The sequence below is a fragment of the Borostomias antarcticus genome, assembly GCF_949987555.1.
Source record: "Borostomias antarcticus genome assembly, chromosome: 3".
Lineage (NCBI taxonomy): Eukaryota > Metazoa > Chordata > Actinopteri > Stomiiformes > Stomiidae > Borostomias > Borostomias antarcticus.
In genome coordinates, this window is record NC_140236.1 from 28,834,277 (window position 1) to 28,846,624 (window position 12,348).

Genomic DNA, 12,348 nt, shown 5'->3' on the forward strand with positions numbered 1-12,348 from the left:
CGTATAGCTTTGTTCAGGTTTAAACCAATCCCAAGCAGAAGGCGTAGTCTTGTTGCCGGCCGTTCTCACTGGCGTTCTAGCGACTAGTTCAACATAGAAAACCGTAGAGGTTCGTATGGCATAGATACCAAGTCCCCAGACCCAGCCTCAGTCCCAGACCCAACCTCAGCCCCAGACCTAAGATCTAGCCTCACTCCCAGACCTAGCCTCACTCCCAGACCTAGCCTTAGTTCCAGATCCAGCCTTATGCCGGGTTCACACCGGAAGCGTCAGCGCAGCCCGTTTCCTTTCGGTGCCCATGTTAACAAACGTGACTGTTCACACCGGCAGCACAGCGTTGCCAGATGTACGATAATTATCGTATTTGTACGATAATTTTGCCCTCTGTAAGATGTACGATCAATAATGCCCAAAATCCCATAATGTACGATAATTTGATCATTTTGTGACACTTAGTTGTAATCAGTTTATCATTCATTTTCCAAGTCCTGACAAGATCAGGATATGCTATAACTTCCGCCCTGTGGATGACTATGGGTAGTCTCTACAAAGTAAGCAGAGTGGAAGTTTACAGTGGTAGTGCGGTTGATGAAATAGTTTAGGTTCAAATGTAACTGTTGTTTCAACATTCGTTTTACTTTGCAAATAAACTACATTTCACAGAACAGCATACTGACATACAGTAAGATTAAACCATGAGCTTCCCGACTCAAAAAAGGCTACACATTTTCGCTTTTTGCTGTCCCTGTCCACTTCCATTGTGAAGACAGGTTTGTGTTACTGCAAATAGGGCTAAATGTCAAAAATAGCACACAATGCGGGACTCTTGGACAGCATCAAATATGTAGGCTTCCCCACTGTCGTGTTTGCTAGACCATAGACATGAGACAGACTGTTGACTAAATGCAACGACACTTTATTCACTTCCATCGACCATCAATCCCACAACTCCCGCTCTCACACTGCGCATGCTCCCATCTCTATTTCCATTGGCCAATAACATTATATTATGTTCTAACATAATGCCACATCTCCCCTTTCTAGAGAACAAAGGGTAGACTGCCTTTGTCTCCTCAGACCTTAGAGGATTATTCTTTTGTTGAAAGGTCTGTCCCTGAAAATGAGAGGAGTTCTAACTATAACAGTTAGTGATAATTGAATCGAACAAATAACAAGACTACTTAAAGTGCACAAATGGGACCTCATAAAACATCAACATGGACTAATTTTTCTTCCCATGAAACAGTACCCATATCCATCCCCCCCACTTGTTTTCTTTTTTGTTTTCTTTAGGGTACACACTTAACCAAGCGCTCAGTCTCTCATTTTTCTCCGCTCACAGGTCAAGCCTTCTAGGTTTAACTACCGCCCTCCCAACCCTAGTTCTGAGAGTGGGAGTCTCTGTAGGTGGGGCCTGAGGTCCTCCCCTTCACCTTCTAATTCTGTGTGAATGCATCGCCGTCCAGCAGTGCAGGGTCCAGTTGAGAGGGCAGAACAGGCACCGTGGTGCGCAGGCGTCGGCCCATGAGGAGCTGGGCTGGGCTGTACCCACTCTGAAGAGGTGTGGCTCTGTAGGCGAGTAGAGCCAGGTAGGGGTCGCTTGCCTTTTTCAGGAGGTTTTTCATGGTCTGGATCGCCCTCTCCGCTTCCCCATTAATCTGCGGAAACCTCAGGCTGCTGGTGATGTGTCTGAACCCGTACGCAGCAGCAAAGGAGGTGAAGACTCGACCAGAAAACTGTGGTCCATTATCTGACATCAGGACCTCAGGGATGCCATGGCGGGCAAAAATGGACTTAAGATGTACAATGCCGTCAGTGGACCTGGTGTGAGATAACTGAGCAATCTCAACATACCTGGAGAACTAATCGACGATGAGCAGGTAAATGTCGTTCCCCAGGATGAAAAGGTCGGCCCCCAACTTCTGCCATGGTCTTTCAGGGCACTCTGACGGCATGAGTGGCTCACTGGGATTCTGTCGCTCCTGAAAGCATGTCCTACAGTTGAGCACCATGTCGCTCACTTGCTGGTTGAGTCCAGGCCACCACACAGACTGGCGAGCGCGTTCCTTGCACTTCACTACACCTTGGTGTCCTTCATGTAGTTTGGCTAGCACATCGTTCCTCATTGCTGAAGGTATTACCAGCCGTGTACCTTTCAGCAGTAGGCCGTCTTCCACCGTAAGCGTAGCTTGCTCTCTCCAGTAGCTTTTCAGCACCGGTTCCTGTCTTGCGTGGTCTCGCCATCCGTCTGTACACAGCATCATGACACGTGAGCAGACACTGTCAGCTTTTAGCTCCTTCCTCAGGCTTCCATGTATGTGGGACTGACAGGTAGGTTTTCCATAACACAGTCCACGTATATATTGGTGTTCTCCATCAGATCCTTTTTTTTTTATGTTGTAACCGGTGAGCGTGACAGTATGTCTGCTGTCCAGAGTGACTTTCCTTGGACATGCATGATGGAGTATGAGTAGTGCATCAACCGCATCCTGAAGCGCTGGATCCTTGGCGGCAGAAGATCCAGGGCTTGGCCTCCAAGTAGACTGAGAAGGGGTTTATGGTCGGTCTCCAGGCAGAAGTGTTTTCCTATGAGGAAGTCCCGGAACCGTTCGCAGGCCAATGTGAGGCCCAGAGCCTCCTTCTCTATCAGCGCGTACCATTGTTCAGTGGGAGTAAACGACCGTGATGCGTAACACCGGGCTCACACGCTTGCGTTTGATGCGTGTCCGTCAACGTATGGCGGAAGGCGTGTCTGCCGCACGCAACAACAACCAATCACATTGTCCGAAACTGCGCTCGCAACAGCCAGTAGATTCTCCGAACCTGCTAGCGCGCACTATTTTGAAAACCCACCCGGCTTTTCGTTTAGTGCTGTCATGGATGCTAATCTGGTCGAACGTGTGGCGATCGTCTATGCATTGTGGTTGAGGCAACGTGAACGTCGTGCCCGCAGGTATTGGGTACATCCTATTCTGCAAACAAACAGCGATTGTCCTCCATCTTGGTATCGAAAAATTTGAAAATCCCGCCTTGCGATGACGTCTTTCTCCGTCAAGACATCTGATTGGTCGGCAGCTCCAGCAATGCATCTGAAAGTTGAACATTTCTCAACTTTCGACGCTAGCAACGCAGGCAACGCAACGCACCGGGACAACAACGGAACCAGAATGCCATTCGGCTGCAGCCATTGAAAGTGAATGGCATCCGTCAATGTTGACGCATCAAACGCAAGCGTGTGAGCGCCCCGTAAGCCACGGGCTTCCATTCTTCCCCCCACCTCTGGGGGAGAATGCCCCCCAAGCCGAATGCCACATCCCAGACGCAGCTGTTTCTCTTTGAGAGAAGGTCACGGAGCGGTTTGTCTTTTTCTGCTAACTGGGGAATGAACTTTCCCAGTTGATTGACCAGTCCAAGAAAGCTCCTCAGCTCGCTGACATTTGTGGGCTCCTTCATCTCCATGATGGCCTCCGTCTTCCTTGGGTCTGCGCGGACGCCTGTAGCTGTGACGATCTGGCCCAGGAAGACCACCTCACTCTTGGAGAGTTCACATTTGTCCACGTTCAGGGTGATGCCGGCCTTTTCCAGCCTTTGTAGCACGGCCTGGAGATGAGCATCGTGCTCTTCTTGGTCCCGCCCCCACACCAGCAGGTCGTCAATGTGGCAGATCACACCTTCCAGACCCTCTATAACCTCCGCCATCATGCAATGGAAATGTTCAGGTGCTGAGGCGATTCCAAAGGGAAGACGGTTAAAGTGAAACCGTCCGAATGTGGTAATGAACGTAGTATACTTGGCTGAGTTTTCTGCAAGCGGAACCTGCCAAAACCCCATGTTCACATCCAGTTTGCTGAACACCTTGCTCCAGCAAGGGTTCCGAGGCTCTGCTCTATAGACGGCAGAATGTACTTTTCTCTGCATACATACTCGTTCAAGCCAGTCAGATCCACACACAAACGCACAGATTTACCATCCTTCTTGGGGACGACCACCATGCCGGCGCACCAGTCGGTCGGCTCCTCCACACGGCTGATGACGCCCAGGCTCTCCATGTCGATGCTGGTCAGCTTGCCTCCTCTCCTCAGCTGCAGCTTGGTGAACCCCGCCACATCCAGTGGAATCCGTCCTGGGCCGAATAAAGGTTTCTCCGCTTTCTGGAGAACAGGTGGCTGTATGTTGGAAAACATGTTGTCAAAAACAGCCCGTGACACAACAGTGACATCAGCTCCAGTATCGACCTTGAAGGTGACATGTTTGTCCATCACTTCTATCTGTACAGTCCATGGATTAGCATCTGACATCACAGAGCCGAGGAAGAAGCTGTCTTCCTCTTCCTCAATACCATGCACAGCTTTACCTGCAAGGTACACTCGCTGGTAGTGACCTATGTGGCGCGCCACCACATTTGTAGCACTGGGAGCTGCTCTGACTGCTGTGTGACCTTGCTCCATAGCTCTTGGATTTGTTAGGTTTAGGCTTTTCCTTTAGTTTGCCTTTAAACACTCTGTCCACAGAGCTGACATCCATCTGAACTGCACTACTGCTGTCACTCAGTGTGCTTTGCTGCTTTTTGATCTCCTCTGATTGTCTTGCCATATTGATGGCTTTTTCGAGGTCTAAGTCCTTTTCCATTTGCATGTGTTCTGAGAGCCGTGAGTCTGCCAGCCCTACTACTAACCTATCCCTGATGAGCTCATCATGCAACTGTCCATAATTGCAGTGCTCTGCCAATGCATACAGGGCAGTGACGACTGAATCAACAGTCTCATTTGCTTCCTGTTTGCGCATGTTAAATCGTGCATTTTCATACACAATGTTCTTCTTCACTACAAAGAACGATTGAAAGCCATCCCTTATGCTGGTCTGCCGCGCTAAGCTTCAAGCCTCTCAAAACATCGTCAGCCTCATCTCCCATACAATAGATCAGAGTGTTCACCTGATTCTCTTCGGGGTTGGCTGCCAAGTTGCGACTTCGTCCACTCGAGCGGCTTGGAAAAATCAAAAGGCTCTGGCGGCTGAATGCTAAATGTCGCGCTAGGTTTGCTACTGCTAGCTCCTTCTCCGTGCTGCACGCTAGCCCGCTCGCCCTCGTCACTACTCATAAAATCTGCCGATTAGATACAGGAACTGGTAGATGTTGTCCATTCTGATTTAACTCAACAGCACTTCTGACACCATGTCGTGTTTGCTAGACCATAGACGTGAAACAGACTGTTGACTAAATGCAACAACACTTTATTCGCCTTATTCACTTCAGCTGCCATATTGGTCAGTCTGACGTAATTGGTGGTGTGGATGCGGAAGTGCCCGTTGACTTCAATGTTAAAAGTTCACTGTAAAAACATCACTTCAAGAACCAAAATAGTCCAAAGAACAGGCTGAATACACTATCGGGGTTACAAACTCATCATTACCAGACTCTGATTGTTTTTCACTGCCGTTGTTTTCGCGTTTGGAAATACATGGGATTGAATGCAGCTGACGGCTAACTATGGCTCATAGTAACCCTTACCCTAACCCTGACCTATAACGTCAGATTGACCAATATGGTAGCTGAAGTGAATAAGGCGAATTCACTTCCATTCAGCTCCACCATCAATCCCACAACTCCCGCTCTCACACTGTGCATGCTCACCTCTCTATTTCCATTGGTCAACAACATTATAACTATAACTAGCAATTAAGAATAGGCTTTCAAACTGTCTATCCTTTTTCTGTCAAGTAAAGATTTGATTTCAGTAGCCAAAATCTGTAATTGTATACTAGCATACGTATTCGTTGTTTAGGATTCACACTTGCTTTGACAATGTAGCCTGTATGCTTCCGATGCCAATAAAGCACCTTTGAATTTAAATGAGAGAGAAAAGCTGGGGTTGGGGGCGGGGTTGGGGTGACCAAACACATGAAAGTGAGACAGAGAGAGACGAACCCCAACTACACTAGTGCAATTTTGAAGATGATCGACGACATCAAGTTAATCCTCAAAGTGGAAAAATACAGGGAGTTGTATGATCCCCAGCACATGCTCTACAAAGACACCAACAAAACCAGGCCAGGTCCAGCCTGGCTTATGTGCGTGGCTGGCTTGTTTCTGTTCAGGACTGGTAGGACGGAAGCTAGTCATGCCACTGAAATAACTGTGAATTTAAATGACATGAAATTATGTCTGATAAATGAAGATAGGTCTTGTCGCTTGGACACATCAGTTCCAATAAATTTTACCCAATAAATCAATCAATGCTTCCAATTCTAATCCTGCACAATAAGAGCGAGACTGGCTAAAGCAGTTACACTGATGATTACTGTAACGTTAGCTATTTTGCTGCAATTGGTTCAACTTCTGTTTCTGGACAAAGGTAAGGGATGAACCCAGATAACACAAGGCTAGCGGACCTACAGCGCATCCCCGGTGGATGAGTTGGCGGACCTCCGGCGGAATATAACACAAGGCTAGCGGACCTACAGCGGGTCCCCGATGGATGCTCCACCACCATTCCACCGGTAGTTAATTGTCTATATCCTAGGCCCATTGGCCGTGGAGTCCGTGGCGTGGTGGCGAGACTCCGCCCCCTCGCGTCAGAGCGGTTCGGGTGTAGTGCAGTTACTTCCGGGCAATCTCCATACACCCACTGGTGAAAACCATGTGTCTCTAGCCCGCTCAGGGACCGAGTTGTGGAGTTCATGGCATGGATAGTGGCGTGGTGGCGAGACTCCGCCTGCTTGGATCAGAGCTGATTGAGCGCAGTACACTGACCTCTGGGCAATCTCCATGCACCCACTGGCGAAGACCGTGGGTCTCTAGCCCACTCAGGGGCTGAGTTGTGGGATCCTTGGCGTGGATAGTGGTGTGATGGCGAGACTCCGCCCCCTCAGGTCAGAGCTGGTCGTGGACAGTGTACCTCTCTCTGGGCCACCCACCTGCCCCCACCAGTGAAGACCCTGTGTCTCTAGCCCACTCGAGGGCTGAGTTGTGGGGTCCGTGGCGTGGTGGCAAGACTCCGCCCCCTCGCGTCATATTGGGTTGGGGGCTGTGGACCCCTCTCTGGGCTACCCACTTGCCCCCACCGGTGAAGACAAGTGTGTCTCTAGCCTACTCAGGGGCTGAGTTGTGGGATCTTTGGCGTGGATAGTGGCGTGATGGCAAGACTCCGCCCCCTCGGGTCAGAGCTGGTCGTGGACAGTGTACCTCTCTCCGGGCCACCCACCTGCCACCACCGTTGAAAACCGTGTTTCTCTAGCCCTCTCAGGAGCTGATTTGTGGGGTCCGGGGCGTGGACAGTGGCGTGGTGGCAAGACTCCGCCCCCTCGCGTCATATTGGGTCGGGGGCTGTGGACCCCTCTATAAACCCTTTATACACATTATTTGACCTTTCAATTCTCTTCACTTACATAAACAGACAGTGAGTGTGTGGCCTCTGAAATTATAAAGAAATATAATGTATAACTGACAGAAATACTTACACAAATAAACTAAATAGCCTTACTCAAATACTCATTGAATTGCTGAAACAAGGAACAGTCTATCTAAGCCTGTTGCTGCCCACTGAACAAGGAACACTGTCTATCTAAGCCTGTTGCTGCCCTCCTGTGGCCGAAAACGGTACATGCTCTTGTGGTAGCAACATAGAAATGCAGGTTCTGGGACATCTGGGCATCTGTCAACAAGTGCTGAGAAATGCGTTTCTGGTGTGAACAACAACACTCCTGTGCGCGCGTGAATGCTTCACACTTGCGCTGCGCACATGTGTGAACATAGCATTCGTCCCCAGACCCAGCCTCAGTCCCCAGACCCAGCCTTAGTTCCAGACCCAGCCTCAGACCCCAGACCCAGCCTCAGACCCCAGACCCAGACTCACTCCCAGACCCAGCCTTAGTCCCCAGACCTAGCCTCACTCTCAGACCCTGCCTTAATCTCAGACCCAGCCTCATTGCCAGACTCAGCCTCCAACTCCTGTACCTCCCCATCTCTGTCCAGGAACATTCTGTCAATGACCTACCTGACTCTGTCTCTGAACACGTCCAACCTGCAAGGCAGCTCCTACCTCAACTGCTTCCTGTCCGCAGCCGTGGAGGTGCCGGCTTACTTCCTGGCCTGGCTCCTGTTCCGCTGCTGCCCCCGCCGCCTCGCCCTCTTCTCCACTCTCCTCCTGGGAGGAGTGCTGCTGCTCTTCGTACACCTCATACCCCCAGGTAACCGTCAAGCTCCTACACGGTCAGAAAAATAAATAAACAATACATAAATAAACTACATTTGTAACGGCTTGTCTCTGGGGCAGGGCCCTCAAGGGTACACCCATTGTACCCCCTTAAACAGGGTACATATTGGGAGCCGTACAGTTTGTACCCTTTGTAGGCAAATATGTAACCTGAGGTACAAATTTGAATCTAAATGCATTGGATCTAAAATGTACAGTAGCAGTATACAGTACTTCCAGGTAAGACTCTATAGCTTCTACCTCCAGGTAAGACTCTATAGCTTCTACTTCCAGGCAAGACTCTATAGCTTCTACCTCCAGGTAAGACTCTATAGCTTCTACTTCCAGTAAAGACTCAAGCAGGGATGGTCGGAGTGGAGAACGAGGTTAAAAGGATCACTAATTTTTAGAGGCTCCTGTAAATCATGCTCCTCTATCTATCTATCTATCTATCTTTCTATCTATCTATCTATCTATCTATCTATCTATCTATCTATCTATCTATCTATCTATCTATCTATCTATCTATCTACAGTATCTATCTATCTATTTATCTATCTATCTATCTATCTATCTACAGTATCTATCTATATATCTATCTATCTATCTATCTATCTATGTACAGTATCTATCTATCTATCTGTCTGTCTGTCTGTCTGTCTGTCTGTCTGTCTGTCTCTCTCTCTCTCTCTCTCTCTCTCTCTCTCTCTCTCTCTCTCTCTCTCTCTATCTATCTATCTATCTATCTATCTATCTATCTATCTATCTATCTCCCTCTATCTCTCTCTCTCTCTCTCTATCTGACCTGTGTCCTCCTCTGTCCCTGTCCCGTCAGGCCTGAGCAGCTTGTCCACGGCGCTGGAGATGCTGGGGAAGTTGGGCGTGACGGTGGCGTACGCCATCGTGTACGCGTACACAGCGGAGCTCTACCCCACCGTGCTGAGGACCACGGCCGTGGCCACGTGCTCCATGGCCTCCCGGGTCGGCGCCATCTGTGCCCCCTACCTCATTTACCTGGGTGGGTTACCGGTCACTCTCCCCACCTCTCCATCTCTGCCCCCTACCTCATATACCTGGGTGGGTTACCGGTCACTCCCCTCACCTCTCCATCTTTTTCCCCTTACCTCATATACCTGGGTGGGTTACCGGTCACTCCCCTCACCTCTCCATCTCTGCCCCTTACCTCATATACCTGGGTGGGTAACCGGTCACTCCCCTCACCTCTCCATCTCTCTCTCTCTCTTCACAATCACAATCCTTTTATTGACACTTGTACTTGACATACATAGGATTTTGCAACATTGTGGAACCAACAACAACACAGCAATGGACCAGTGCAAAAACAAGACAGAACAGTGCAAAATACAAGCATAGTGCAAAACTAGCAGTGCATTTGGCCGACAAAAGAGACAGTGCAGTAGTCAGTATAGTGCAAAAATGCATGAGGCAGGGGAGAGAGTCAGAGTCGGCGTTGAACCCCGAATTTCTCCCAGTGAGTAGGCTAGCACCTTGCATGGCAGCTGCCACCATTGGTGTGTGGATGTATGGGTGAATGAGAGGCCATTGTAAAGTGCTATACATAGTAAGTGCTGTCCATTTCCTTCTAGTGCCACCACTGTCCCCTGTTCTGATAAAACTGACCCCTTCTGAACCTGGCCCCACCTCTTCCTCCTCCCCTTTCCTGCCTCCATGTGTAGCCGACACGGAAATAAAACCATTACCGTTTAGGAACAATCACTATCCGAAACCCCATGTCAGGGAGCAAGAAGCAGTCACAGCAGTTTTTCTGAATAAATAAAATATTACCATTTGAAATAAAGTTAAGTGTGCACTGTGCCTGACAGAGTTAGCTTATAATGGCACAGGGTCAAAGGTTAACCACCTGCAATGGAAACACCCAAACAAGTTGGAAACATCAGGGAACAGTTCTTCTGGCTCACAGCACACGACCATGCTGGCTTTCGCAAGGAGGACATTTGACAAGGTACCGAGTGACATGATCAGCAACTTGATAACCGACATGGTCGCCCTCAACATGCAGCCCATAGTTGAGGAAGCAAGTCTCAGAAGTTTAAGAAGGTTTAAGAAGCTCATCGGTTATCTCTATGTTACTTCCAGGGTGGCACACATTTATTAGAGTATATAAAACGATTAACTTGTGTCTGATTATTAATGGCAGAGAATTCATTGGGAGAGAGGGCTACAGCGACCCCTAGCAGTTATACAGCGCAAAAGCACCAAACCTGAGTTCAAAATTCAGATAAATCCTTAAATGTGTTTTGTACACGTTCACACCCCTACTTTCCACTCTCCTGACACTCTAGTATTCTGCCTAAAACCCTAACTTCCTTCCTTCCTTCTTTCTACCCCTCCCTTCTTTTCTACCCCACCCTCTAATCTAAGACTGGAACATAATGTCTCATCCCCCCCACCCCCCCCCCCCCTCTCTGTTGATCCATGGTTGTGTTCTCTGATCTGATGCTTCTCCTTGATTGCCGCTGGGACTCAGGAGGCTATTCCAGGTCACTGCCCTACATCCTGATGGGCAGCCTGACCACCCTGTCTGGGCTGATGAGCCTCCTGCTCCCGGAGAGCTACGGTAGACCCCTGCCCGACACCATCGCACAGATGCAGGGCTTCTCTGGGTAAGGGTCCCCTTTGTTCTGCTGTTACTTGTCTCTGTGTGAACTCGTCAACACTGTAAATGAGGGAAACCTCAGTGCTTTACGAGTATAAATAAAGGTTTGAAATGAAATGAAAGTGTCAAAAAGTAGAGAGCCAAATGCATTAACTGCAGAAAAGAATTGACAAAAAGACATCTTCATTTCATGTACTATGATATAGCTTTTCAGTCTTTAAATATTTTTTGTGTTTGTTGCGGCCTCTAGATTAACATTATTTTCATGTCATATGGCTTCCATCTATTTCCCTCTTTCTTAACTTCAGCAGTTACTAAAAGGGCCAGAGCACTGGCCACTGCAGAGTTAGAGATCCAATCCTAACAGATCCAATCCTAAAGACAGCTTCACCCTGGTGCTAAAGGGCCACCAATGCTGCTCCTCTCTCCTGCCCTCTGCTGGCAAGCTTGTGTAACTGTACCTCAGTGACCGTAGCGTGACTATTGAGTCAGTGGCTATTGAATACCTCAATCACTGACAAGACTAACGTCACAATAACAATATGTGAAATATTACTGGATGCAGTGTGGTTACCTACAGTAAGTATCTCTCACAGTCTCAAGTCAAGTCACGTCTCAAGTCATTGTTATATGTTTCATTTTCTCAGGTGTAAGAGGCAGGCGTCCTTCCGTATGAACGCACCACAGGAGAGGAGTGACAGAGACTTATTGTGACAGCTGGCCGCTTAACCACACGTCGTTACAGCCCATGAACCTGTCCACCCAATTAATATGCAGCTCAACGATGAATGATAGTTTGAATCTATCACATAGCTGTGTCTATCTTTTTTTGATTGATTGGTTGATTGGTTGTTTGATTGATTGATTAACTGATTGATTGATTGATTGATTGGTTGATTGGTTGATTGGTTGATTGATTGATTGATTGGTTGCTTGATTGATTGATTGATTGATTGATTGTTTGATTGGTTGCTTACTTGATTTCTTACTTGATTGCTTACTTGATTGATTGATTGATTGATTGGTTTATGTATTGGTTTATTGATTGGTTGATTAGTTGAGACACTACTAACATCGTGCATTGTGTGAACAAGAAAATAAAACAGTATAATACACAAACTACAATTCAAACATAAAAGTTATTTTTCTCCTGTCCCATGCTTTACAAATGAAGTGAAAAGTTCCTTTTCTGAGGTACAGTTCAAGTTTTTCATAATCATCTAGATGAAAGACATAATATCTACTGTATTTATGTATCTATATCTATCTATCTATGCATTCTATCACATGTTCATGATCAGGTCAGAGTATATGCGTTAGTAACGGTCATTCCTCCAGGCCCTGGCTGCAGCCCCCTGTATTACTGTACGTATAGAAGTGTCTCAAACTGAACTATTTCTGTTTATTTTCTCACTTCATTAATTTCCCCCAAGTCTCCAGTCCTAGCAGCACGGTGCTCTTCACTCCAGAGGGAGAGAAAACGAGTCCCTCATCTTACTATCGACTGAGGAGGGAAAT

General features: G+C 47.9%; 1 protein-coding gene across 1 annotated transcript in view; it reads left to right on the forward strand.

The window, feature by feature from the left end:
* The window catches only part of LOC311307325 (organic cation/carnitine transporter 2-like), a gene marked incomplete at both ends in the record, with an annotated part of 32,540 nt that extends 20,996 nt beyond the window's left edge, over positions 1–11,544 (forward strand). The window contains 4 exons of the mRNA XM_084436120.1: positions 7,973–8,187; positions 9,028–9,210; positions 10,702–10,837; positions 11,478–11,544. Of these exons, the coding sequence (XP_084292246.1) occupies positions 7,973–8,187; positions 9,028–9,210; positions 10,702–10,837; positions 11,478–11,544 (601 nt within the window). The remainder of the gene's footprint in view (positions 1–7,972; positions 8,188–9,027; positions 9,211–10,701; positions 10,838–11,477) is intronic.
* Between the last annotated feature and the right edge of the window lie 804 nt (positions 11,545–12,348).